The sequence below is a fragment of the Synchiropus splendidus genome, chromosome 5 (assembly GCF_027744825.2).
Source record: "Synchiropus splendidus isolate RoL2022-P1 chromosome 5, RoL_Sspl_1.0, whole genome shotgun sequence".
NCBI classification, from domain to species: Eukaryota; Metazoa; Chordata; class Actinopteri; order Syngnathiformes; family Callionymidae; genus Synchiropus; species Synchiropus splendidus.
This window is the reverse complement of record NC_071338.1, coordinates 33,875,008-33,896,642: the sequence shown is the minus strand read 5'-3', so window position 1 is coordinate 33,896,642 and position 21,635 is coordinate 33,875,008. Positions and strand designations below refer to the sequence as shown.

The 21,635-nt window shown below is 56.0% G+C and overlaps 2 protein-coding genes across 10 annotated transcripts in view; one reads left to right on the top strand and one right to left on the bottom strand.

Annotated features, from left to right (window-relative positions):
• Positions 1–17,606, top strand: part of kif13ba (kinesin family member 13Ba) — a 34,828-nt gene extending 17,222 nt beyond the window's left edge. The window contains exons 5-39 of one of the 7 annotated variants that reach the window (XM_053865219.1): positions 551–611; positions 694–786; positions 856–1,036; positions 1,378–1,465; positions 1,827–1,961; positions 4,133–4,245; positions 4,316–4,427; positions 4,482–4,694; positions 4,774–4,884; positions 4,959–5,093; positions 5,247–5,377; positions 6,786–6,872; positions 7,008–7,195; positions 7,258–7,522; positions 7,681–7,843; positions 7,909–8,064; positions 8,125–8,274; positions 8,351–8,476; positions 8,542–8,715; positions 8,937–9,094; positions 9,155–9,287; positions 9,411–9,566; positions 9,634–9,733; positions 10,634–10,760; positions 11,230–11,285; positions 11,352–11,476; positions 11,547–11,822; positions 11,883–12,035; positions 12,104–12,181; positions 12,287–12,337; positions 12,420–12,576; positions 12,921–13,051; positions 13,150–13,206; positions 13,472–13,988; positions 14,058–17,604. In XM_053865219.1, coding sequence (XP_053721194.1) covers positions 551–611; positions 694–786; positions 856–1,036; positions 1,378–1,465; positions 1,827–1,961; positions 4,133–4,245; positions 4,316–4,427; positions 4,482–4,694; positions 4,774–4,884; positions 4,959–5,093; positions 5,247–5,377; positions 6,786–6,872; positions 7,008–7,195; positions 7,258–7,522; positions 7,681–7,843; positions 7,909–8,064; positions 8,125–8,274; positions 8,351–8,476; positions 8,542–8,715; positions 8,937–9,094; positions 9,155–9,287; positions 9,411–9,566; positions 9,634–9,733; positions 10,634–10,760; positions 11,230–11,285; positions 11,352–11,476; positions 11,547–11,822; positions 11,883–12,035; positions 12,104–12,181; positions 12,287–12,337; positions 12,420–12,576; positions 12,921–13,051; positions 13,150–13,206; positions 13,472–13,988; positions 14,058–14,242 — 5,142 coding nt within the window. In that variant the 3' untranslated portion in view covers positions 14,243–17,604. Of the gene's footprint in view, positions 1–550; positions 612–693; positions 787–855; positions 1,037–1,377; positions 1,466–1,826; positions 1,962–4,132; positions 4,246–4,315; positions 4,428–4,481; positions 4,695–4,773; positions 4,885–4,958; positions 5,094–5,246; positions 5,378–6,785; positions 6,873–7,007; positions 7,196–7,257; positions 7,523–7,680; positions 7,844–7,908; positions 8,065–8,124; positions 8,275–8,350; positions 8,477–8,541; positions 8,716–8,936; positions 9,095–9,154; positions 9,288–9,410; positions 9,567–9,633; positions 9,734–10,633; positions 10,761–11,229; positions 11,286–11,351; positions 11,477–11,546; positions 12,036–12,103; positions 12,182–12,286; positions 12,338–12,419; positions 12,577–12,920; positions 13,052–13,149; positions 13,207–13,471; positions 13,989–14,057 lie in introns of all 7 variants that reach the window. The other 6 variants (XM_053865218.1, XM_053865221.1, XM_053865215.1 and 3 more) reach the window with 6 other exon arrangements.
• LOC128758839 (homeobox-containing protein 1-like) lies at positions 16,389–21,616 on the bottom strand. 3 transcript variants are annotated; one of them, XM_053865230.1, is made up of 10 exons: positions 21,362–21,616; positions 19,388–19,744; positions 19,224–19,309; positions 19,040–19,150; positions 18,829–18,979; positions 18,673–18,755; positions 18,514–18,609; positions 18,181–18,278; positions 18,036–18,113; positions 16,389–17,981 (listed from the first exon to the last, which is right to left on the bottom strand). In XM_053865230.1, exons 2-10 carry the CDS (start codon positions 19,741–19,743, stop codon positions 17,730–17,732), a joined length of 1,311 nt encoding a protein of 436 aa, XP_053721205.1. In that variant the 5' UTR covers position 19,744; positions 21,362–21,616; the 3' UTR covers positions 16,389–17,729. The 3 variants fall into 3 exon arrangements, with proteins under 3 accessions (XP_053721205.1, XP_053721206.1, XP_053721207.1); XM_053865231.1 differs by having other exon boundaries at positions 18,181–18,275; XM_053865232.1 differs by having other exon boundaries at positions 16,390–17,981; positions 18,181–18,272; positions 21,362–21,615.
• Positions 21,617–21,635: the final 19 nt, after the last annotated feature.

Genomic DNA, 21,635 nt, shown 5'->3' with positions numbered 1-21,635 from the left:
ATTTCCTTCACTCGTCTCATGACTCAGCAAAGTTCCTGCTTTATATATTATGATCACTGTATGTAATGGATCACTGAAGGGGGATTTTTATCTTCTATTCTATATGACTTGAACTGATGTCTGACACCGTCTTCAGAAGTGTGATGAACCAGTGCGATGAGCTGGGCCAGAAGACAAAGCTGTCCTCTGACTAGAGGAGGACTCCTCTCTCCTGTGGTCAGCAGCTTTGGAGTGACTTATAAAAAGCATGAGTTTCTCTGTCTGGAGCCTCTGATGGAGAAGCTCAGTCATCCAGGAGAGACTCAGAGGAGAACCTCTCTTCTTCCTCGAGAAGACAGTTGACTTGTGAGGCGTTAAACTAGGAGGAGTCCCCAGGGCAGACCCGGGACACTGACGTCTAGACTTCTTCACTTCAGCTGCTGCCCCCACAACCTAAACACGCCAATGCTCCTTTGGTGACCAGCAGTTTCTTGACATGTTTCTCATTTCAAAGCAATGAAACTCATTCAGTGGATGCAGTCATGGTTTCATCTCCACTCTCTGACGTCAGGTCTTCGCCTACGACTACTGCTTCTGGTCCATGGACGAGTCCGACAAGGAGAAGTTTGCAGGTGAGCGACTACACATGAATCAGATGTGTTCTGTCATCAGGAGCGGTGCGATTCATGGTGCGGTGTGTGTCCGTATGTCCAGGTCAGGAGGTGGTGTTCCAGTGTCTCGGGGAGAGTCTTCTCCACAATGCCTTCCAGGGCTACAACGCCTGCATCTTTGCCTACGGACAGACCGGTACTGGACGTCCTCTCTGGTGGCTGGAAGGTGGTCTCTCACCTGCTGCTCTCCCCCTCGTGTTGCCAGGCTCGGGGAAGTCCTACACGATGATGGGTTCTGTGGACCAGCCAGGGTTGATCCCGCGACTCTGCAGTGCCCTTTTTGACCGGACACAGAAGGAGCAGCGTGAGCAGGAGAACTTCACGGTGGAAGTCTCCTACATGGAGATCTACAATGAGAAGGTCCGGGACCTGCTGGACCCCAAAGGGTATGCCCCCTCCTGTCTTGTGGCCCAGCGAGTCGCTGTGGAAGCTAAGGATCTGGTCCAGAAACGATTCACCACTGTGAGCCGGGAGAGGAACGTGTGGAGTAGCTCAGGCCGCTCCAGACGCTAAAACAGGACTCCAGACTGTTTTGTTCTGCTCTTGGAGAAAGTCACTGGTCAGATCGTATGCAGTAAATCTCTGCTCAGACCATAACCCTCACTCGCTCCTCCACCTTTGACCTCAGTAAACCGGGCCGGCCATCTGACGGCCATATGTGCTGCTGAGTCCATCATGAGGTTCTGCTGAATGAGGGTCAGCTTCACACGCCGCTGTCTCTTTGCAGGGGCCGGCAGACGCTGAGGGTGCGAGAGCACAAGGTTCTGGGTCCATACGTGGACGGGCTCTCCCGCCTGGCGGTGGCCAGTTACAAGGTACAAGAAGTGTTTTCTTCTCAAACAAACCTCCTTCACAGATCTGAGCCCTGTGGACACACACACACACGTTTATAATAAACTACTTTTACTGACGTTTTAACCCTCTTGACCTTGTGAGGACAGGCCTAAATGTCACATTTCAACCTAAGATGGTCACTGCCTCTCACGTCATCCAGTGACCTGGACCTCAGGGGCTCCTCAGATTCCCGCACACCCTTCCGTCACCTACAAACACTATACGTATAGCAAATGAGGTGTCCATCCAGTCTCATCAACTGGACATGTCAGTGTAGGTCTGGTTCAGCTGGAAGCTTGTCCGCCCAGCAGCCTCTCCATCTGTGACTGATCGTTCCAACAGGATATTGAGTCTCTGATGTCGGAGGGGAACAAGTCCCGGACTGTTGCGGCGACCAACATGAACGAGGAGAGCAGCCGGTCGCACGCCGTCTTCAACATCATCCTCACGCACACGCTGACGGATGTGCAGTCTGGGGTGAGTCTCCGATGTGTGTGGTGGGAAGAGGTGGCGCTCTGTCCTCTCTGGTGTGGTGTGGTGAGAGAGAAGCCGTGGTCAAGAAGCCAGTCTCCCTCAACGTCCCTCAGAGCCAGAATTAATATTGGTGTGTGAGAAGTTCACTGTCACTGGCCGTGGCTTCGTGACAGACGTTTGGAAAGGTTGGGTTTCTTGGTTGATTGGTTGACTTCAGTTCTGGAGGGTTGAGGAACTGTGGTGTCACCCGTCAGGATGAGCAGGAGAAGGAGGAGACCAGTTTCTGATGATGTCAGCGATGAGAGCTCAGGCCATCCTCACAGACACACAAGTTTGATCTGATCTTCAGGTTAATAATTGATGAGTCAGCCGATACGTCTGATCTGTTTTCACTTGCCTCCGTCACCGTCTGTCCTGACGTCCTCACAGGTCCTCCTGTATTGGCTTCTAACTGTCAGAACGACTGGTCACTTCAGAACCCAGTCAAGTCAAAGTGAGCTACAGAACCATCTGGCGAGTCCCCTGCTGTGACTCTCAGCGGAGACTCACTGATGCATGCTGACCCTGGGAGTGGCTGAGGTTCAGCACTGGTCCTCACATGTGCATCGTCGGTCGCCTGTTTTACATCGCTGTGAATTTTAAAGGCACTTGGAAAAGGAAATGAATAATAATGACAATTAAAAGTGGAACAAACAGACAGATGTGAAAATAATTTCCCCTAAACACTGAACTGAGTATCACTCCTGGATTTGTCTTCATGAGTGAGCTAATCTCTGTGTGGAAGGGCAATGTCGCTTCCTGTTACGTGTGCGCTTCGTGGAGGAAGTCCAGCCTGGTCAACAGTCTGAGGGACTCGAGCCTGACTGGAGTGCTCAAGTTACCGGACTCACTTTTATACCTTTGAATGCAAAAAAAGGAAAAAAAGAATTCGGGGTGGGGGGCGACTCAAAATGAAGTTAAACACTTTTTATATTCGTTTTTTTCTAAACAGGCTGGCAGGCGCCATGTTCGTGGTGCTGTGGCCAAATGGTTGTGGGGCGATGGAGTCAACAGTTGTTTTGTCTGGGGAATGTTGCATCAGGAGTCCCTCTGATGGACACCAGTGTCAATACAAACATAAAACCTAGTGTGTCCACTGAAAGTGTGTGTCCGGTTTGGTCACAAAGGTTGCTGAGGCTGGCTTTGTTTGAATGAATGAATGAATGTGAGTAGACCGAGGGTGGAAACTGGACCGCTGGTGAGTTGGGTTCAGCTGGTGTAGACCGATGAAGTCTGAGCTGTTTGTTCTCGTCTGTGACACACACACACGTTGACGAGCTGTCAGTGAGTCTATTTTCGTCTTCACACGAGCCTCAGTGGGAACGATCTCTGCTGACATCACGTTTGTTCTCGTCTTCTGCGGCTAAATTTACTCCAGCTTTGTTTCTATTTTGGAGTTTTAGGAAGTCTATTTTTGCTTCTTCTGCTCAGACGTCTTTGTTGATAGTTTACTCACCTCTGTCCTTTTTCTTTGTAATAAGACCAACTCATTTCAGTGAACTCATTCGCTCCAAGCCTGTGCTGGTGATCCATAATGGCGCCATCTTCTGGAATAAATCCAGTTCCTTTGGCTTGAAATAAACATCTGCGTTTCAGGTGCACTGCATGAAGCTTGTGGCGAGTCAGTCACATGAGGACATGATTGAGATGAATAAAAACGAAACTAATATAGCAGTTTGGGTCAAAGGCAATTTATATTGAATATGTTTCTGCAATATATGTGACCAGGACGGTCCATTCCGGTAAAACGCTTTGCAAGACTAAAGTCCGTCATTCCAGTGACAAACCAACAGGTTTCTTGCGATGGGCGCTCATTTCCCTGTCCCCGAAGTGACACTTGGATGAAGACATTTCGATGAGAGCCCTGGGTCCACGTGTCGTAACGTGTCGACGCGTCACTTTCATTGGAACCGTTACTACCAGATCTCTCTTTTTTTTTACATTACTTCTTTGTTTTCCTATGAATCATACTTTGTTGTTGTTTTCGTCACAATGTGTTTTGTGTGGTTTCCTCTGAAGCCTTTCAAACTGTGTTTGAGCAGTGGCGTTTTCCCACGAGGACGGGCCTGCGACACCACCAGAGTGCTTTGTTCTTGCGAGGATCAGAGATGTGATGAGAATGTTGTCTTGTGCAGACCAGCGGCGAGAAGGTGAGTCGCCTGAGTCTGGTGGACTTGGCTGGCAGTGAGCGAGCTGCAAAGACCGGAGCGGCAGGCGAGCGGCTGAAAGAGGGAAGCAACATCAACAAGTAGGCCGCTGCCGAGTCACGCCGTGGTTGGGTGCCCGAGCCTCTATGAGAGTGTGTTGCTGTGCTTCAGGTCTCTGACCACACTGGGCCTGGTCATCTCGGCCCTGGCTGAGCAGGGAACCGCCAAGAACAAGAACAAGTTTGTTCCGTACCGAGACTCGGTCCTGACGTGGCTCTTGAAGGTGAGAGGCTCGCTCCCGAGTCTCGGCAACCCACTGAGCCACGTGTCCTCGCAGGACTGTCTGGGGGGCAACAGTCGGACTGCCATGGTCGCCACCGTCAGCCCGGCAGCGGACAACTATGAGGAGACGCTGTCCACGCTACGCTACGCAGACCGAGCAAAGAACATCGTCAACCACGCCGTGGTCAACGAGGATCCCAACGCTCGCATCATCCGGGAGCTCCGAGAGGAAGTGGAGAAGCTGCGAGAGCAGCTGACCCAGGCTGAGGTCTGGCCTCTCCTTAACCTCCTCCACCTCCTCCCCACCCTCGTCTTGGGTCTGACCCTTGTCTTCCTCCCGCCTCCAGTCCCTGAAAGCTCCCGAGCTGAAGGATCGCCTGGAGGAGTCGGAGAAGCTGATCCAGGAGATGACCATCACCTGGGAGGACAAGCTCCGAAAGACGGAAGAGATCGCCCAGGTCAGCGCTTCTCCTCAGCAGCTTGCCTCTGGCACGTACCTGTTGCTCACGTCTTGGTCCGCTGTCGTGTTCAGGAGCGGCAGAAGCAGCTGGAGAGTTTGGGGATCTCTCTGCAGTCCTCAGGCATCAAAGTGGGAGACGACAAAAGCTTCCTGGTCAACCTGAATGCCGACCCTGCGCTCAACGAGCTGCTGGTCTACTACCTCAAGGTAGGCCCTCCGGCATCCAGAAGCTGGATCTGCTCCGGATCAGAGTCCAGCCTGGAACGGGTCTAGGAAGCGCGCTGTCCTGTCGTCTTTGTTGGAGAGGTGGTCTCTGTTCAGTCTCGCTGTCAGATTGTGGTCTGCTTCCTGTTCCCGCAGGAACACACCAAGGTGGGCTCGGCAGACTCTCAGGACATCCAGCTGTGTGGCATGGGCATCCTGGCAGAGCACTGCATCATCGACATCAGCGCTGATGCCGGCGTCGTCCTCAGCCCATACCGCAATGCCCGGTGAGACTCCCTGGCTCGCGTTACTGCTCGCGCCGCAGACTGTGAAACTCTGAGGTCTGGGGTTAACCCCGTCATTCCTGATTCCAGTGCTGTGGGCGTTTACCATTACCGTTGGGTTTACCATTACAGCACGCTGTGGTGACAGTATGAAAGCGAAAGATACGCACAGTGCAGCCGAAATGTTCAACTGTATAACATGGTAAAAACCCTATGATGCCATGAATAGTCCAACTGAGATGGGGCATTTGAACTACTCGACATATTTACAGACTATCACTCTCAAACTTTTGTTCTTGAATTTTTCTGCCAGTTTATCAGCACAGGTCGCCTTAACTAAAATCAACGGTCCGAAAAAAAGTGCACAAAACCAAACCTACAGCAGCTTGTAGCCACATATGTGAGGTGTTCAGAATGATGTGTCACTCAAAGATTTAAACTCAGCTTTTTGAGAAAATGCTCTATTTTCTTATCAGTCAATTACAAATCTCATTTGATCAATTTTGACTGATGACATTTCAAGGGTTTTGAATGGTGTAGAATTCATGTTTGCCATTTCCAAAGGACCATGAGGTCAGCAAACCCTTGTTTTTTTTTTTAAAGAGTCTCCCCAGAAGGCCCGGTCTCTATTCTAACCATTATTGCACAAATAAATAAGAAATTCTCTGAATAATAATCCTACAGGTGACGAGCTGCATATTCTGCCACAGCAGTCTCTGTTGTGCACCTGTATTCTAGGTGGTCAATGTCCCTTCTGTAGCTTCGAGCAATCCTCCAAAAGAGTGCACCTGCTCAGACCAAAACCCAGGAGCTCTTTTCTGCCTTTGACCAGGATTATTGCGCTCTAGCAACTCAGCAACATGGTCACCAGCAGATGAGCTTCTGGGCTCGCACTCGGGCCACTGTTGAAGCAATAAAGCCAAGACTGTGCCACGCCCATCTGATAACCAGAGTCCGACTCTTGGGCTGAGTAGCCTGTTCTGACAGCATCTAACACTTCCACAGCATCTCATAGATCCGAGACTTCTGATTTGTAATGATAAGATGAAGAAGAAAATGCACCTGAAAGTGCACCTTTTTCTGAGTATTGATTGTAGTGTAGGAGACCTGTGTAAGTACAATGTCCCGGGGTTTTCAGCTGGTCTGGGTTGTTGTGTGCAGCCAGGTGGTCTCTCTCGCACTCGACAGTCACAGCATGGTTTCTAGTGACGCACATTGAGAAGGTGGAACAGCACTCCCTGACTGGCCTCCTGACCATAACAATCATTTTCCAGCTCAGTTTGTACCCGAACAAATGCTGACAAATTGCACAGCAGCCTCTTGTTTGTTTTGCAAGCTCTCACTGAACTCTTGCAACACACAACTTGCCGGCTCTTGTTGAACTTGTGTCATGAAACTCCTCGTGTTGCAGGACTTGTGTGAATGGCTCCCCGGTCAGCAGCGCTCTGCGGCTTCACCACGGCGACCGGATCCTGTGGGGAAACAACCACTTCTTCAGGTAGTGAGCGTCGGAGGGCCACCACAGACCAGTCTTCTCTCTGTGGTAGCAAGACGAGATGAGATTGGAAATGAGAAGCAATGTCACTTGTCATGAGGCGCCATGAATCCAAGCCCTTCGACCTTCCCCTTGCAGAATCAACCTGCCAAAGAGGCGGTCTCGCACAGAGGAAGAGGAGGGTGAGGGCGGCGTGATGAAGAACAGCAACAGCAGCGAGCAGCTGGACGCAGACGGCGACACGGCCAGCGAGGTGTCCAGCGAGGTCAGCTTCTCCTACGAGTTTGCCCAGACGGAGGTGATGATGAAGGCCCTGGGCAGCAACGGTGAGCACCGCCGCCTCTGCAGGCATGCGGGTACGTGGACTGACGGCAGGTTGTGGGGTCAGACCCCATGCAGGCCGTGCTGCAGTCTCTGGAGCGACAGCACGAGGAGGAGAAGCGCTCGGCGCTGGAGCGGCAGCGGCAGATGTACGAGCAGGAACTGCAGCAGCTCCGGAGGAAGCTCAACCCGGACCGCCTGTCGCCCGGCCACCCTGCAGCGCCACCGTCTGGACAGCAGGCTCACTACCGCAGCATGGAGAGACTCAGCGTGGGCGGCATGAGCCACTCGCTCAGTGCGCAGAGTCGCCTCAGGCAGTGGAACGAGGACAGGTGGGTGGCACTCGTGAGCCTGCTCTGACACGGACCGCAGACTCGCACCGTTGACTCGTGAGATCACGCGAGCGTGTGACACCTGGGGCTCTGGCCTCTCGGAGCAGGAAGTCCTCATGATTCGTGTCTGGACTCTCAATCCTCTTCCTCACGTGCAGGGAGGCGGTTCTGGTCCGAAGTCTCCGACGCTTGCGCGAGCAGATCGTGAGGGCGAACCTGCTGGTGCAGGAGGCCTGTTTCATCTCCGAGGAGCTAGAGCGCCACACCGAGTACCGGGTCACGCTGCAGATCCCGTCCGACAACCTCAACGCCAACCGCAAGGTCAGTGGCCGCGATCCCCCGACTCTGCCGAGTTGTTGCCGAGTCACCCGCTCTCTCTGTCTCAGAGGGACGCTGTGCTGAGCGAGCCCGCCATCCAGGTCCGGCGCCGCTGTCGGGGCAAGCAGATCTGGAGTCTGGAGAAGATGGAGAACCGGCTGGTGGACATGCGCGAGCTCTACCAGGAGTGGCAGGACTACAACAAGCAGAACAGCGAGGATCCGGTGAGTGGACCTGATCCTGCGACTCGGAGACCCACGTGACCGTCTCGTCTGTTGTCTCAGGTGATGCGCTCCTATTTCCGCCGCGCCGACCCGTTCTTCGACGAGCAGGAGAACCACAGTCTGATTGGAGTCGCCAACGTCTTCCTGTCGTGTCTCTTCTACGACGTCAAGCTGCAGTACGCAGTTCCCATCATCAACCAGAAGGGGGAGGTACGGAATCTCTGCAGCAGCCTCACTCCAGGATCCAGGTCCACAGACAACTGAAGCTCACTGCGTGTTCGTCCAGGTGGCGGGACGTTTACATGTGGAAGTGGTCCGTGTTGGAGGAGGTCTGGACGACGGCCTGGCAGGCGGAGAGGATCTGGAAAACAACCAGGACTCTGAAATCCAGGACCGCAAGCTGGTCTGCATGGTGAGATCTGGCCAGACGCCGCCATCGTGAACCTCAGTGACCGTGCGCTTGGGTGTCCTCCTCAGATCAAGATCCTGCAGGCCACCGGACTTCCCCAGTTCCTGTCCAACTTTGTCTTCTGCCAGTACTCTTTCTGGGACCAGCCCGAGCCCATCATCGTCGCCCCCGAGGTGGACACGTCGTCCTCCTCGCCCAGCAGCAAAGACCCGCACTGCATGGTTGTGTTTGACAGCTGCAAGGTAACACAGAGCTCTCCCTCTGGGTCTGCCTCTGGGTCTGGTTCTGGATCTAGGTCATGCTCTGGGTCTGGTTCTGGATCTACGTCATGCTCTGGGTCTAGGTCTATTTCTAGGTCTGGCTCTGGGTCTAGGTCTATTTCTAGATCGGGGTCTGGCTCTGGCTCTGCCGCTGGTTCTGGTTCTGGTTCTGACGGGTTCTGGCACTGTGTGCGGTCCGGCAGGAGCTGGCGGTGTCTGTGTCAGAGGACTTCATTGAGTACCTGACAGAGGGTGCGGTGGCCATCGAGGTCTTTGGTCACCGGCAGGCGGACTCAGGCCGGAACCCGGCTCTGTGGGACCTGAGCATCATCCAGGCCAAGACGCGCACACTGCGGGACAGGTAGACACACACCTCTGCGTTGTGCGGTCGGCAGGGTATACGTCTGACTGCCTCCTGCAGGTGGAGCGAGGTAACACGTCGACTTGAGCTCTGGATCCAGATCCTGGAGATCAACGAGAACGGCGACTTTGTGCCGGTGGAGGTGATTCCCGCCAGAGACGTCAGAACCGGAGGAATCTTCCAGCTGCGACAGGTTGGTTCTGCAGCTGCGAGCGAGACGAAGCAGGTCACCACTGAGGAGCAAACTCTGTTTGGTTCCCCCGGTGTCCCACTCCAGTACTGTCGTCCTTCTGATGAGTCTTTGTCTCTGCGCCAGGGTCAGTCGCGGCGCCTCCAGGTGGACGTGCGCTCGGTCCAGGACTCGGGCACCATGCCACTGATTGCGGAGATTGTCCTTGGCGTGTCGGTGGGCTGCGTGGAGATCCGGTCGATGGCCTCCAACCAGGAGGCGGATGATATGGACAGCTACCAGGTTCGTCATCGTTAGGATGAGAACAGACACCAATACCTGGCATCACCATGGTCTTGTGTTGGTCCAGGAGAGGGACCTGGAGACTCTGCGGCGTCAGTGGTTGGCTGCTCTCACCAAGAGACAAGAGTATCTGGACCAGCACCTGCAGAGTCTGGTCAGCAAGGCCGGTACGTCCATTCGCCGTTTTCATGTTGACGTCTGACTAGTTCAGGGGTCCTGAACCTTTTTCATTGCGGGGCCCAGTTTTCCCAGAACAAATGGACCTGGGACCCATTCAATAGAACTGATCCATTACTATTCATTTGTGTTCAATAACCAGACGTGTGAACAAACCAAAACCTTGTGAAATGACATGAAAAGTCCAACCAGCAGCAGAAGCAGGTGCAAGTCATTTTCATCAAATTTAATAGAGAAAACTGTTGAGAAAATTGGAAAATATGAAATAAAATAAATATGATAAAATCATGTCTAAACATAATAAAATAAAAATAATATATTTTATTGAAACTCTAAAGAAGACAGAAGAAGTATACATAAGTGTAAATGAAAGTATCACCATAAAGTGTTCCAATTGATTTTCAAAACTGGTGCTTTCATGGACAGCTTTTTCCAAGAACTTCTCCGTAGTTGGTAACTATAACAGATTTACCACTGCTGTCACCATGCGTGGCTCATGGATTAAAACGCCGACACTGAGCGTCTGGGGCCGGCGGTGTAAAGCAAAAATCTTTTAGCGGCCCTCTAGGGTGCGCCGGCCCTATGATTAAGAATAGCTGGTCGAGTTGACCTCTTGTCTTCAGGGTTTCGCATGACTTCTGTGGTGGGACGAAAGTGATCCATCATGGGCTGCACTCCCCTCTCCGCTAACTAATCGTACAAGAACAAGCTGAGATGATGTTCTACTGGGCTCACTGTCACTTGGCACGCCTGCTGTTCTGACCGCCCATCGCCCACTGGTGTCCTGAGGTTGTGTTGTGGGCAGTGGAGCAGTGCAGAGGGTTCTGAGCGTGTGTGAGCTCCGCTGCGGTGTCTCCCGTCCCGCTGATGGTGCCTGCTCCACTCTGCAGAGAAGACGGAGGATGATATGGAGCGAGAGGCTCAGCTGCTGGAGTGGCGCCTGACTCTGACGGAGGAGAGGAACGCTGTGATGGTGCCCTCTGCTGGCAGCGGCATCCCCGGCGCGCCTGCTGAGTGGTGAGCGCTTGTCGCAGACACACACACACACCCTTGCCTCTCTATCCTTGTGGGGACCTCTCCTGGCTGTCAGCCTTTCCCCAGCCTCTGCCCTGAAACACATGGCTCACCTGCACCTGGACTCTGGACCAGACTGAGACGACCCAGTTATTTTGAAGTCTTCACCCTCAAATTGACATAATATACGTTGTTTTCATCAGAAATAATGGCTCAAAAAATTCCATCAATATCATGGTAGTTTTGAAAAATGGATAGTTCAAGTTGAATGAAGTCAAAACAATTTTAAACAAAACACACATTTTTAATTTCTGGTATCATGAATAAGCTGGACTGAACAGTTAGGGCAGTTTTTTTTGGTGGCGGTGGAACCACCATTTTTCCGGAGGAGGACACAGCTGAGGAGAGTCCTGAAGCGCAGCCACACTTGTTGCTGCGGGCGTCACGAGAGCTTGTCTATGATTTATGACAGGGTTCCTCTGCCCGGCATGGAGACTCACACCCCCGTCCTCTTCCTCAACCTCAAGCGTAAGTCCGGTCTCTGACTCCGCTCTGGTGACCTCTGCGGCCTCTAATGTGACCCCTGTGCTGCAGCCGACGACCTCAGCTCTCAGGACCAGTTTGAGGTTCCAGACGCCGGTGGCTGGGACGCCACCCTGAGCGGCGAGGACGAGGACGACTTCTTCGACCTGCAGATCGTCAAGCACTACGACGGAGAGGTGAGCCTGACCCGAGACGGGCCGCTGCCCCCGTGAGCTCCTCTGAACCCAAGCCCCGTCCGCTCCTCAGGTGAGGGCCGAGGCCTCGTGGGACTCCACCGTGCACGAGTGTCCTCAGCTGAGTCGGGGGGGCGTGTGGCCGGAGCAGCGGGTCTACCTGACGGTACGGGTGGCCGTGCAGCTCAGTCACCCCGCCGACATGCAGCTGATCCTGAGGAAGAGGATCTGCGTCAACGTCAACCCGGGGCGCCAGGGCTTCGCCCACAGCTTCCTGCGCCGTATGTCCACGCGCAGCACGGTGCCCGGCTGCGGCGTCACCTTTGAGGTGGTGTCCAACATCCCAGGGGTGAGTGTGTCTGCGAGCCGAGTCGCAGCGGGAGCGGGTCTGAGGTGTCTCGTCCTCCAGGACGCGCCAGGCTCGGAGGACAGAGAGATGCTGGCCAGGCTCGCCGCCAACGCCAACAGCAGCCAGACGGCCGACGACGAAGCTGCCATCGAGAAGTACCTGCGCAGCGTGCTGAGTCTGGAGAACATCCTCACCCTGGACCGCCTCCGACAGGTGCGGCTCCAGCAAGAGGGCGGGCCGTGTGAGAGACACCGTGCTCATCTGTGTGTCTGTGTGTTCAGGAGGTCGCAGTGAAGGAGCAGCTGACCTCACGAGGGAGAAGCAGCCGGCGGAGCCTGAGCTCACCCTCAGTCCACAGGGTCTGTCTGTCTGTCTGTCTGTCTATCTGTGTGTGTCTCTGTCTCTCTCTGTCTCTGTCTGTCTGTGTGTGATGGTTCCGTCCTTGACCGCTGCTTCCTCCTCAGCTGTCTGGGAGTCGACAGGATCTGTCCACCTCCTGCCTGCTGGACGACAAGGTAGCGTTCTCTGTGGCATTGTGCCGCTGTGTCCAGCAGGTGTCAGTGGAGAGTCACTCTGGTGTCTCTGTGGTGTGTTCAGGGTCGCTGGGAGAGTCAGCAGGACATCTTCATGCCGTCCCAGTTTTACCGGACACTACCGCGGCCCGCCTCGTCTCCCTCCACCTACTCCAGCTCTCCTTCCTCCTCCAGCTCCTCCTTCGCCCTCAGCCCGGCCCAGAACCAGGAACCAGAACCAGGTAAACCTCTCAGACTCATCTCTTCTTCTTCATCTTTTCTGTTGTTGCTGTGTGTGTGTGTGTGTTTTTTTTTATCCAATCATGTGACAGAGTGAAGATTGGTTCTGCTCCAGTCATGTTTGTTTTGATCACCTACAAATTCAGTCTGAATCTTTCACTTCTCTTCTTTCCCTCTCAACCTCTTCCTCTTCCTCTCCTCCTCCACATCTTCACCTCCCTCTCCTCTCCTCTCCTCTCCACTCCTCCTTTCTCTCTCCTCCCCTCCCCTCCACTCCTCCTTTCTCTCTCCTCTTCCCCTCCTTCTCCACTCCCCCTCCTGCTCTTCTCTTCCTCCTCCCCCCCAGGTCGTTCAGGACTTGCGTCCTCTTATCTTTCAGTGAAGGCGTTGGTTCCTCAGATGCCCAAACTGCTCAAGTCTCTGTTCCCTGTGCGAGATGAGAAGAAGGATCTGAGACCTTCAGCTGCAGGACAGCAGGTCGGTGCGGAGGCTCCCTCACTCGTCACATGACCCAGACACAGCGATCTGATTGGTCCTCCGATGCATTTGATCATGTGACATTTGTTGTCTTCCAGCAGCTGCAGCGCATCCTCACCTCGTCTGGAGAAGAAAGCCCGGGCAAGACGGAGACGGTGAGCCAGTGTGCGTGCGCGATGAGTGAAGCCCCTGGTCCAGTCCCGACCCCTCAGACCCAGACACCTCTGTCCGATCCCCGGTCAGGGACCAGTTGGGTGCAACTGTGAAGTGGAGCCGGGAGTCTGAGTCTCTGGGGTCTCCTGGTTGGGTGGTGGTGGCTGTGGTCGTGATTGTCGGCCGATGATGTGAATCTTCTCCTGAACTTCCTCTGTCTGCTTGTCTGCATGCTCCGCTCCATGTCCTCCTGCGGGGTCGCCTCAGGCCGCTGCTCAGCCGCGGCCCGCCACCAGAGACCGACGGGCCGAGCTCCCAGACGTCCCTCCTCCTCCCGTGCATGACCCGCATGACTCCGCCCCCCTCAGCCCCATCAGCCAGTCGTCCAGCGGCTACTTCTCCACCAGTGTCTCCACGGCCACACTGTCCGACATCCTCCAACCCTCCGTCTCGTCCTCCTCCCTCCCGGAGACGCACGCCGCTGACGCCGCCTCTCATCCTCAGTGTGGCGGCAAAGTCGTCGCCGCCCACAACTCATCCCACCACAAGGACGCACTGAGGTCAGGGCAGAGGCCGCTGGACTCTGGAGGGGAGGACGGGCTGGAGCGACTGCAGATCCTGGTGGACGGCAAGGAACGGCGGCAGGACGGCGAGCTGCCGGAGTGGCTGAGGGAGGGGACCCACGTGACGCTGGGGACCAACAAGGCCGGGACAGTGCGCTTTGTGGGGACCACGCAGTTTGCTGAAGGAGTTTGGGTCGGAGTGGAGCTGGACACGCCTGTGGGTGAGTCCGTAACTCTGACCATCTGCTGGTGACGCCGCGCCCATTCTCTCCTCCGTCTACGGCCCGCAGGTAAGAACGACGGCTCGGTGGGAGGTCAGCGCTACTTCCTGTGCAAACCGGGCTACGGCGTGATGGTTCGACCCGACAGACTCGCCCGCAGGACCGGGGACGTCTCGGCCCACGTCCCGGTGCTGCGGGGAGATGCCGTCGCCGTCTCTCGGCGAGGAGAGAACCGTAAGTCCTGGAGCAGCTGAGGATCCACCGCCCCCTGCTCACCCTCTTATGCAACAGATCCACTGCCTCTTCTCTAAGTCGCCGGTCATGACGGAACGGTCTCGGACTCTCGGCACAGCTTGGGTCAGACGCCGTCCCGAGCTGACGACCTGAACTTTTATTTCAATGTGGAATATCGAAATCCTATTTCAGCCGGACGCTCATCTTTTATCTCTTTTAAACTTCACGGAGCGACCGAACATATCGGCACACGGATGGAGGTCAACCCACAGTCCTCTGCTCTCGCTGCCCTGGGCCGAGCAGATCCGGTCCACCCTGAGCTCTGCCTCCAGACGTGCCTTCACGCTCCGCTCTGTTTGTTTGCCATATTGAACTCCATGAGTGTTTTTACCGCTTTGTTTTACGTGTGGGTGCGAGAGGCGGCGTGTGCGTCAGTCGGACGGCGTGCTGCAGGCTGCCTCCTCCTGCTGGGTAGTTCTGGAGGGACGTGGGGTAGGAGGCGCTCAGGGACCCGAGGAGCCACCTGCAGGGGGCCAGCTGGTGGCGCCAGCGCACCACGTGTCGTCAGCATGTTAGCTGCCGTCCAGAGTTGTGATGGTTGGTGGAAGTGAGGAGTGAGCAACAGGAAGTGAGTTATGGAACCAGGAAGAAGCATGTGATCAGCTCAGGACGGGAGGTGGTCCTCATGTTGAGGTCGCCGAGATGTGGTCCATCAGTTCAACCCCGCCTCCTCCTGACAGAATAGGACCAGGACTCCATCGTGGTGGCGCCATCGTCCCGAACATATCGCAATATAAAGAGGAGATATTTTCATTCCGTGGTGGTCGGATGCCATTATTTTCCTGAGATTGATATTTATGTACAAGTTGATGTTGCACAGGCGAGCGGTTGCTGCTACGAGCTCGGCGGTCGACGTCGGGTCGGGTGTCGTCGAGGCGTCTCTCTAACTGAACGAGGCACTTTGAGCAACGGCGGAGAGCAAATGTTGAGGAGCAGCAGATTATTTATTGTCGGAGGTTCTGATGGAACGGCGAGTGTCGAAGTGTGTGTCTGCGAGTGTGTGTGTGTGTGTGTGTCTGCGTCTGTCCACGAACATATCACCCGTGCGGTCTGAATAGCCCCAACACAAGTGAATGCTCAGGAGTCCTGGACGAGTCATTCACGAGTCAGAGTCGGATCCTGTTGACGAGCAAGCGTACGTTTTAAAAACGGTCCACTACTTTGGACGTTATTCCTGTGGAATGGTGGGAAAAGTGGAGTCGGTGGGCTTGAAAGTCATGTGACCAGATCAGGAAGTCCGGGCCCAAGATGGCTGCTTCGCACCTCACGTTTCAGTCCAAGTCTGTGGTCAAGTGACCCGTTTATCATTGACGTCCTGACCTCCGGCGGGACCCGCGAGTAGCTGAGGGCCTGGAAAGGGCCGCTGTTCTCACCCTGGTGCAGAGGGACCCGGTCGTGTGGAAGTAGCTCGCCTGTAGGGGGCGCGTGGGAGCCTCAGAAACCTGTTTCAGTGTCTTTCTTCGTCTTTTGCTCACAAACTTTCATTCATTTCACTTGCTCATTTGATGGGGTTCACGATGGCGAAAATCTGAACTCTTCAGCGGCTCATCTGTTGCGGTGACTCGAGTCAAAGCGGCTTCTGCACGCACGTGTCAGCGGAGGCTTCCAGGATGAGGCTCAGCTCCACTCTGGCCCAGGAACATCTTGCTGTGGCCAGAAGAGCAGCTGGCATGAAGAGGTAAATGCTGCCTCCTGGTGGTGCAAGTGAGACTCCTCCAGAAGCAGGACTCTTGACGGGCCCAGTTTCTACCTCTGCGTGTGTGTGTTCGCCACTGAGGCCTTCCAGCACGACAGGTGTGTGTCACAGGTGCGCCCCCCCACACACGCACGCTCACGCGCCTGAGCTCATTTCAACTTTGTCGTTTCATTTCTGAAGCAGCAGCGACTCGTGATCTGACAGATTATTCGTGTGTGTGTGTGTGTGTGCGTGTGAGAAAACCCACCTTCAGATTTGAGCACAGATTTGGGTTTGGCTGATTTAACTGTGTTTTCACGCTGCAGTCCAAAGATTTCTCACATGATCGTCTCACATGTGTCGAGTGACTTGTATCTGACGAGAGTAACACGTCGTGACATGTCGTGATCGTCTCAATAAAGTGCAGGTTTCAGTCAGGTGGTCGTATTGTTTGGGCCCTCACATGACCAGGCAGAGGCAGGCTGTGACTCGGATCAGATTTTATTCCCTTCAACGTAAACGACAGTAAGAACAAACCTTATTTCAACACAGGAAACGTAACAAACAGTCGGCGTCCAAACAAGGCACTGAATCCTGAAACATGAGGCGAACGTGGCGGCGACCGGAAGCTGAAGTCATCGATGACGGGACCGTCTGAGCCGTGAGTGAACGACCGTCGCACCTGAGCCAGGTGGAAGACTGTTGGGTTGAGTCCCTGGGGGACCGGGGATCTCGCAGGACGTGAGCCGCCCTGGACTCCAGGCCACACCCCCGCGCTGCAGAAAACTCAAGAGAACAAGGACACAGCCAGTTCTGGCTCTTCCACTTCCCTTTTCTGGTGCGAGTCGCGTCGTCGCTCCGAGACTCGTAGTAATGCACCAAACAGACGGTGTGAGGTATTTGTGTTGAGTTTTGAACTCCAGTAGCTACGATACCAAACTCCTGCGAGCGAGTTCCGTTCCGAGGTTAGCGTGCGGTTTCCCGTCTGCGCGGAGCCGCGAGGGTCCAGAATCCAAGCTAGCGGAGCTCTGAGGGCCGGATCTGGACCACGGCTCCAGGTTCTGAGAACTGAGGGACTTCCTGCTGGGGCTCTGAGCGACAGGAAGTGGAAGCACCAGGTCAGTGTGAGCGCGTGTGTTTACAACACAGCAAACAAAATCATTTCCGCTTGCAAACAGAGCGACACATTTCATGTGTCTGGAACATGGTCTCACACACTCTGTTCTGAAGGTGTGAGTCCACCAATCACAGTGATGGGCCAGATGCATGCTGGGAGCCGCTGACACGGCACCTGACAGAGGCACCCGAGCTGGGAACGTTTGGCCACGTCTGCTGTCGCCAGGTGAGCGGAGGAAACACACTGCTACATGTTCTCTGAAGTCTCTGAGGCTGCTGTGTGTATTCCTGTCCAGCTGTACTTGTGGGGACACCATGAGAGTCTCCTCAATAACTGGCTGCTTCTGGTTTAGAGTCCTGGTTCAGTTTAGTCGTGTGTTTTTTGGGGAAGAGGCTGGGGAAAGGGTGATGGAGAGGTCCCCACAAGGACAGCTGTCACAAGTGTGTGTGGGAAGGGGTGGGTCGTCCACACGGCCACGCTTTAGTTTGCAGCAGTCACATGACTCCAGTCTCGACCTTTGTGGCCCTCGGCTTCAGTCACTGACCTCAAATCTGCAACCTAGGAACTGAAGCGCGGTGGTGTGGACGACTGCTGTCGGGTGGGTGACAATGTGTCGGGCTCCGGGAGCCACTGGCGTGTGGCCACGCCTCCCGGCTCAGTCGTCCTCCAGGACCTCGGTCTTGATGGCGGCGCTCAGACCCGACACCTCGTGAGGGGCGGGGACCTTCTGTTGGCCGCTGGGGTCCTGAGGCAGCGTGCCGTGGGTCATGGGTTCGTCCGGCAGGGAGGTCGGGGACCAGGAGGCCCCGGGCAGCTTGGACCCTTCCGCCTGAGCCCCTGACAGCAGAGAGCGCCCCCTGTGGCCGCGGCCCAGAGCAGAAAACCAGCTGGGGATCAGAGTGGGAACCTGAGCGGAGAGACGAGGTCAGTCAGAGGTCACCCCGTCGCCACGGTGACGTACCTGGGTGGGTGAGGACAAGTCCGCGCGGCCGAACCCGAACCCTCGGGAGGAGACTCTCTTGTCGAAGACGTCGCAGCCCTGCGGCGCAAACACAACTCCCGTTAGTCTGGAGCCCCATGAGCGGCCGCGGCTCTGACCCGGTCACCTGCTCCGGGAAGTCACCGCCGTCCACCTCGTCACTGTTGGACTGAGCTCCTGGACTCTGGACGTCCACCACCCCGTGACTCTCCAAGATGGCTGCTTCTTCAAAACACAGAGCTTCTCATAGATCACCTTCTTGACACACACGCACACCTTTAATTTGCTCCCTGTCCTTGTGAGGACCTCTCCTGGCCATGGCTCACCTGAACCAGGATTCTGGACCAAACTGGAACTCAGTTAGTTTGAAGTTCTAACCCTCAAATTCACGCTCAACCTTGTGAGGACCTAAGGCAAATGTCCTCACAAGGAGGTGGTCCTCCTCCCCCCCGACACACACCTATGTTGGCTCGTCTCTTGAGGTCTTTGCGGCGGTTGGCGAACCAGTTGTAGACCTTCAGCGAGGTGACCCGCTCCATGTCCGACAGCTTCTTCCCTGCGGCGACAGGCGGACGAGGTCATGGAGCCGCGGGTGGCAGTGCGGCGGCGTCTCGCTCACCTGGCTTCTGGATGACGGCGTTGCAGGCGGCGGCGATCTCCTCTCTCCGGACCTCATCGGGGTAGCTGTTGTCATTGAAGTAGCTGCAGTGCAGAGGCAGCACGGGTCAGTGTGGGACTGGCCATGCCGCGCGGCGCCGGGCCGGGCCTGCCTCACCTCTCCATGACGGCCAGACACTCCTTCCTCCAGGTGAACCTGCTCCCGCGCCGCAGGCGGAAGCCGCCGGGCGCCGGCGTGAAGGAGGGCTGGTGCCAGTCCACCACCTCCTCCAGTGCCAACGGCGCCGTCCTCATGGCCAGGGTCACGCCTGCACACACGGCTGCGTCAGGGCTGCGGACACCTGTGCGCCAGCAGGGGGCGCTCTCACCTGGGTTGCTCTTCTCCAGCTGGTACCAGCGGAAGAAGGCTCGCTTCTTCTGCTCGCTGAGGTCCGAGCCCTGCTGGAGGAGCCAGTGGGAGATCCGGCTCTGGCTGATGCCTGCGGCGGAAGGAGACCCAGGTCAGCCGCGTCTCTGGCTCGGCGCCGAGCTCCGGGTCTGGCCAACACCCACCTGTCACCTGAGCCACCACGGCCTGAGAGATCCGGCGGGCAGCCAGGAAGGACTTGATCTCCTCCTTGATGACGGAGCTGTCCCTCCTGCACACGCACGCACGCACGCACACACAGAGGCCGAGTCAGACCCGGTCCAGGTCGGAGCGACGTGATGTCACACACCTCATCAGGTCCTCCACCTTCTCGTCCACGTCCAGGTCCTCCTCGCTGGTCTCGAACCCCACCACGGCCAGCGGCGATAGCTTCCCGCTGGCCACCAGAGCGCTCTGAGTGATGGAGACGGGGCGAGGGGGGGACAGCAGCAGGCTCTTCTCAGGGAAGGCGGTCTGCGTGGCGGCGGAGGTCACGGAGGAGGGCAGGGGGGCGGGTCTGGGTCTGGGTCTGCGGCTGCGCTCCAGGTGTTCCAGGGCGTCCAGCGCGTGGAGGAGCTCCGCCTGGGAGATGCCCGTCCTCCTCAGCCGCTGCAGCAGGTCGATCTGCTCGATGGTGAAGCGAGGCTCCTCCCCCCGACCAAACATCCTGAGGAGACGCAGCAGATCAGAGCTCACGGCTTCCGTCTCCTCCGTTGCCATCGCACCAGCCGCACTGCCTGTCCGGCTGGAGGAGTCTGCCTTTCAAAATAAGGGACTCGGAGGCTGAGCTCAGACACCAAAGAATCGAGTCAGTGGAGAGTCTGGCATGAAGCTGGTGAGAAGATCTGAAGGAGGTTTGTGGAGCACGACAAGAACCACTGCAGGACACTCTGACCGAAGCATCCTGCCAGTGTGTTTAGGTGGAGAGGGTGATGGCATGAGAGGTCCCCACAAGAATAGAGAGACGTGTGTGTGTGTGTGTGTCAGTGTGTGTCAGTGTGTGTGTGTGTGTGTGTGTGGTGGGAAGAACGCCAAAGAACATCTCCATACGTTCCTGCCTCTGCGGCAGATGATGACTCATGCTGTTGGAGGCTCAGACTCCAGGAATTCATCCCAGTGTGACTCTGAGGTCACTGCAGCGAGGGAGGTGAGGAACCGTGTCAGAGACCAGGGTCATGAAGCTGAACTGGCTCCGACACTGACCACAGCAGACGGAGCTCACGACATCACAGGCAGACACGCTGCTCTCAGAGATCTGAAGCTCCGACCTGCCCGGCACTTCAACCCAAACCCTCCTGGTTGAGCGACTCAGAATTCTGGCTCCATCTAATCCTGCAACAGTGGCACTTTACATCCACTAGTTTCTTCCAACACAGGGGCGTTGAACCGGTCCTCATAAAAGGGCCACAGTGGGTCCAGGTTTCCGTTCCAGCCAATCAGCGTTTCACTGCTGGTTTGTGCTGACAGCTGATTGGTCCAGCTCAGTACACGTATGTTTTTAGTGCTGAAAGAAAATGGAGGCAGCAGTATCGAATGTCAATATCTCATCTCTTCATCTTGATTTGCCTCTAGAACACACAGGACTTTTCAGTCAGTCAGGCTATCATTTGGTTCGGTGTCAGTTGTCTCTCAGTCAAATACTTTTGAACAACTGCGTCCTGGACTGCACCGTGACTCTGGCGACAGGTCGAGAAGTCGCATGACCAGCGGCGGGAGTGATGGGGGAGACTGACCCCGGCTGGACCTCACCACCTGCTCCACTCCCGCCGCACTGGGGAACCAGACCCTGAGAGCTTCTCCAGCAGGGGGCCACCTTCCTCCCACTTCTGACTGAGAGTCAGGAGGAGCTGATCCTCATCCCAGCCTCCACTGGTCCGGGCAGGAAGTGCCGGAGGGCTGGTCGGAGCGACGGTCACAAGGCTCCGCTCGGATCGAAGCCCCTGTGCACAACAGGCCTCCAGATGCTTCCAGCGGTTGACGTGTGCACGTTGGTGGCTACAGAACGGTCACGCCACTGTCAGACCCCACATCTGCGTGAAAACGACACGTTCTGGGCTGAAGTTCGCCTCCTCCTCCGGCCGAACACAAATCAAAGCCCCGCACCCAAGTTGGAGCCCACTTCACGCCGAGTTCGGCACCAACCACCAGAGAGTCCACAGGCACCGCAGACAAGCGCGTGCGTGGCCCCACGCCGCCCCAGTAGGCGGAACACGCCAGAGTGCTGCGCTTTCTGGACGGAGTTTCGGCGAGTTTCAGCTAGCAGCGCTGCTGCGCGCGCACTCACCTTACAGTCCCGGTCCAGGCGCCTGCGACGCTTTTGGTGTGCTCATGCAGATGTTGGCGCAGTTCTGCGACGCGCGCGGACGCTGACAGTTTCCCCCAAGAGTGCGCAGCGCTTACTTGGCGTCCATTCTCCGTCAGACGGCTTCGCCTTTTGTCCGACAGACGGGCGCCATGTCGGCTCTGTGACGCGGGGGCCGATGGGAGTTGGAGTTTGCACCGTCAACTCACTGAGTCTCGAAGAACAAAAATGAGGCACGCCATCGCTTGATTGAGTT

Excerpts from the sequence above, each read along its gene's own strand:
- LOC128758839 (XM_053865230.1), bottom strand. The coding sequence starts at position 19,743 with ATGTTTGGTCGGGGGGAGGAGCCTCGCTTCACCATCGAGCAGATCGAC. Across the intron at positions 19,151-19,223 it reads CGTGGTGGCTCAGGTGACAG|GCATCAGCCAGAGCCGGATC; the intron begins GTGGGTGTTGGC and ends CTTCCGCCGCAG. Across the intron at positions 17,982-18,035 it reads ACTTGTCCTCACCCACCCAG|GTTCCCACTCTGATCCCCAG; the intron begins GTACGTCACCGT and ends CTCTCCGCTCAG.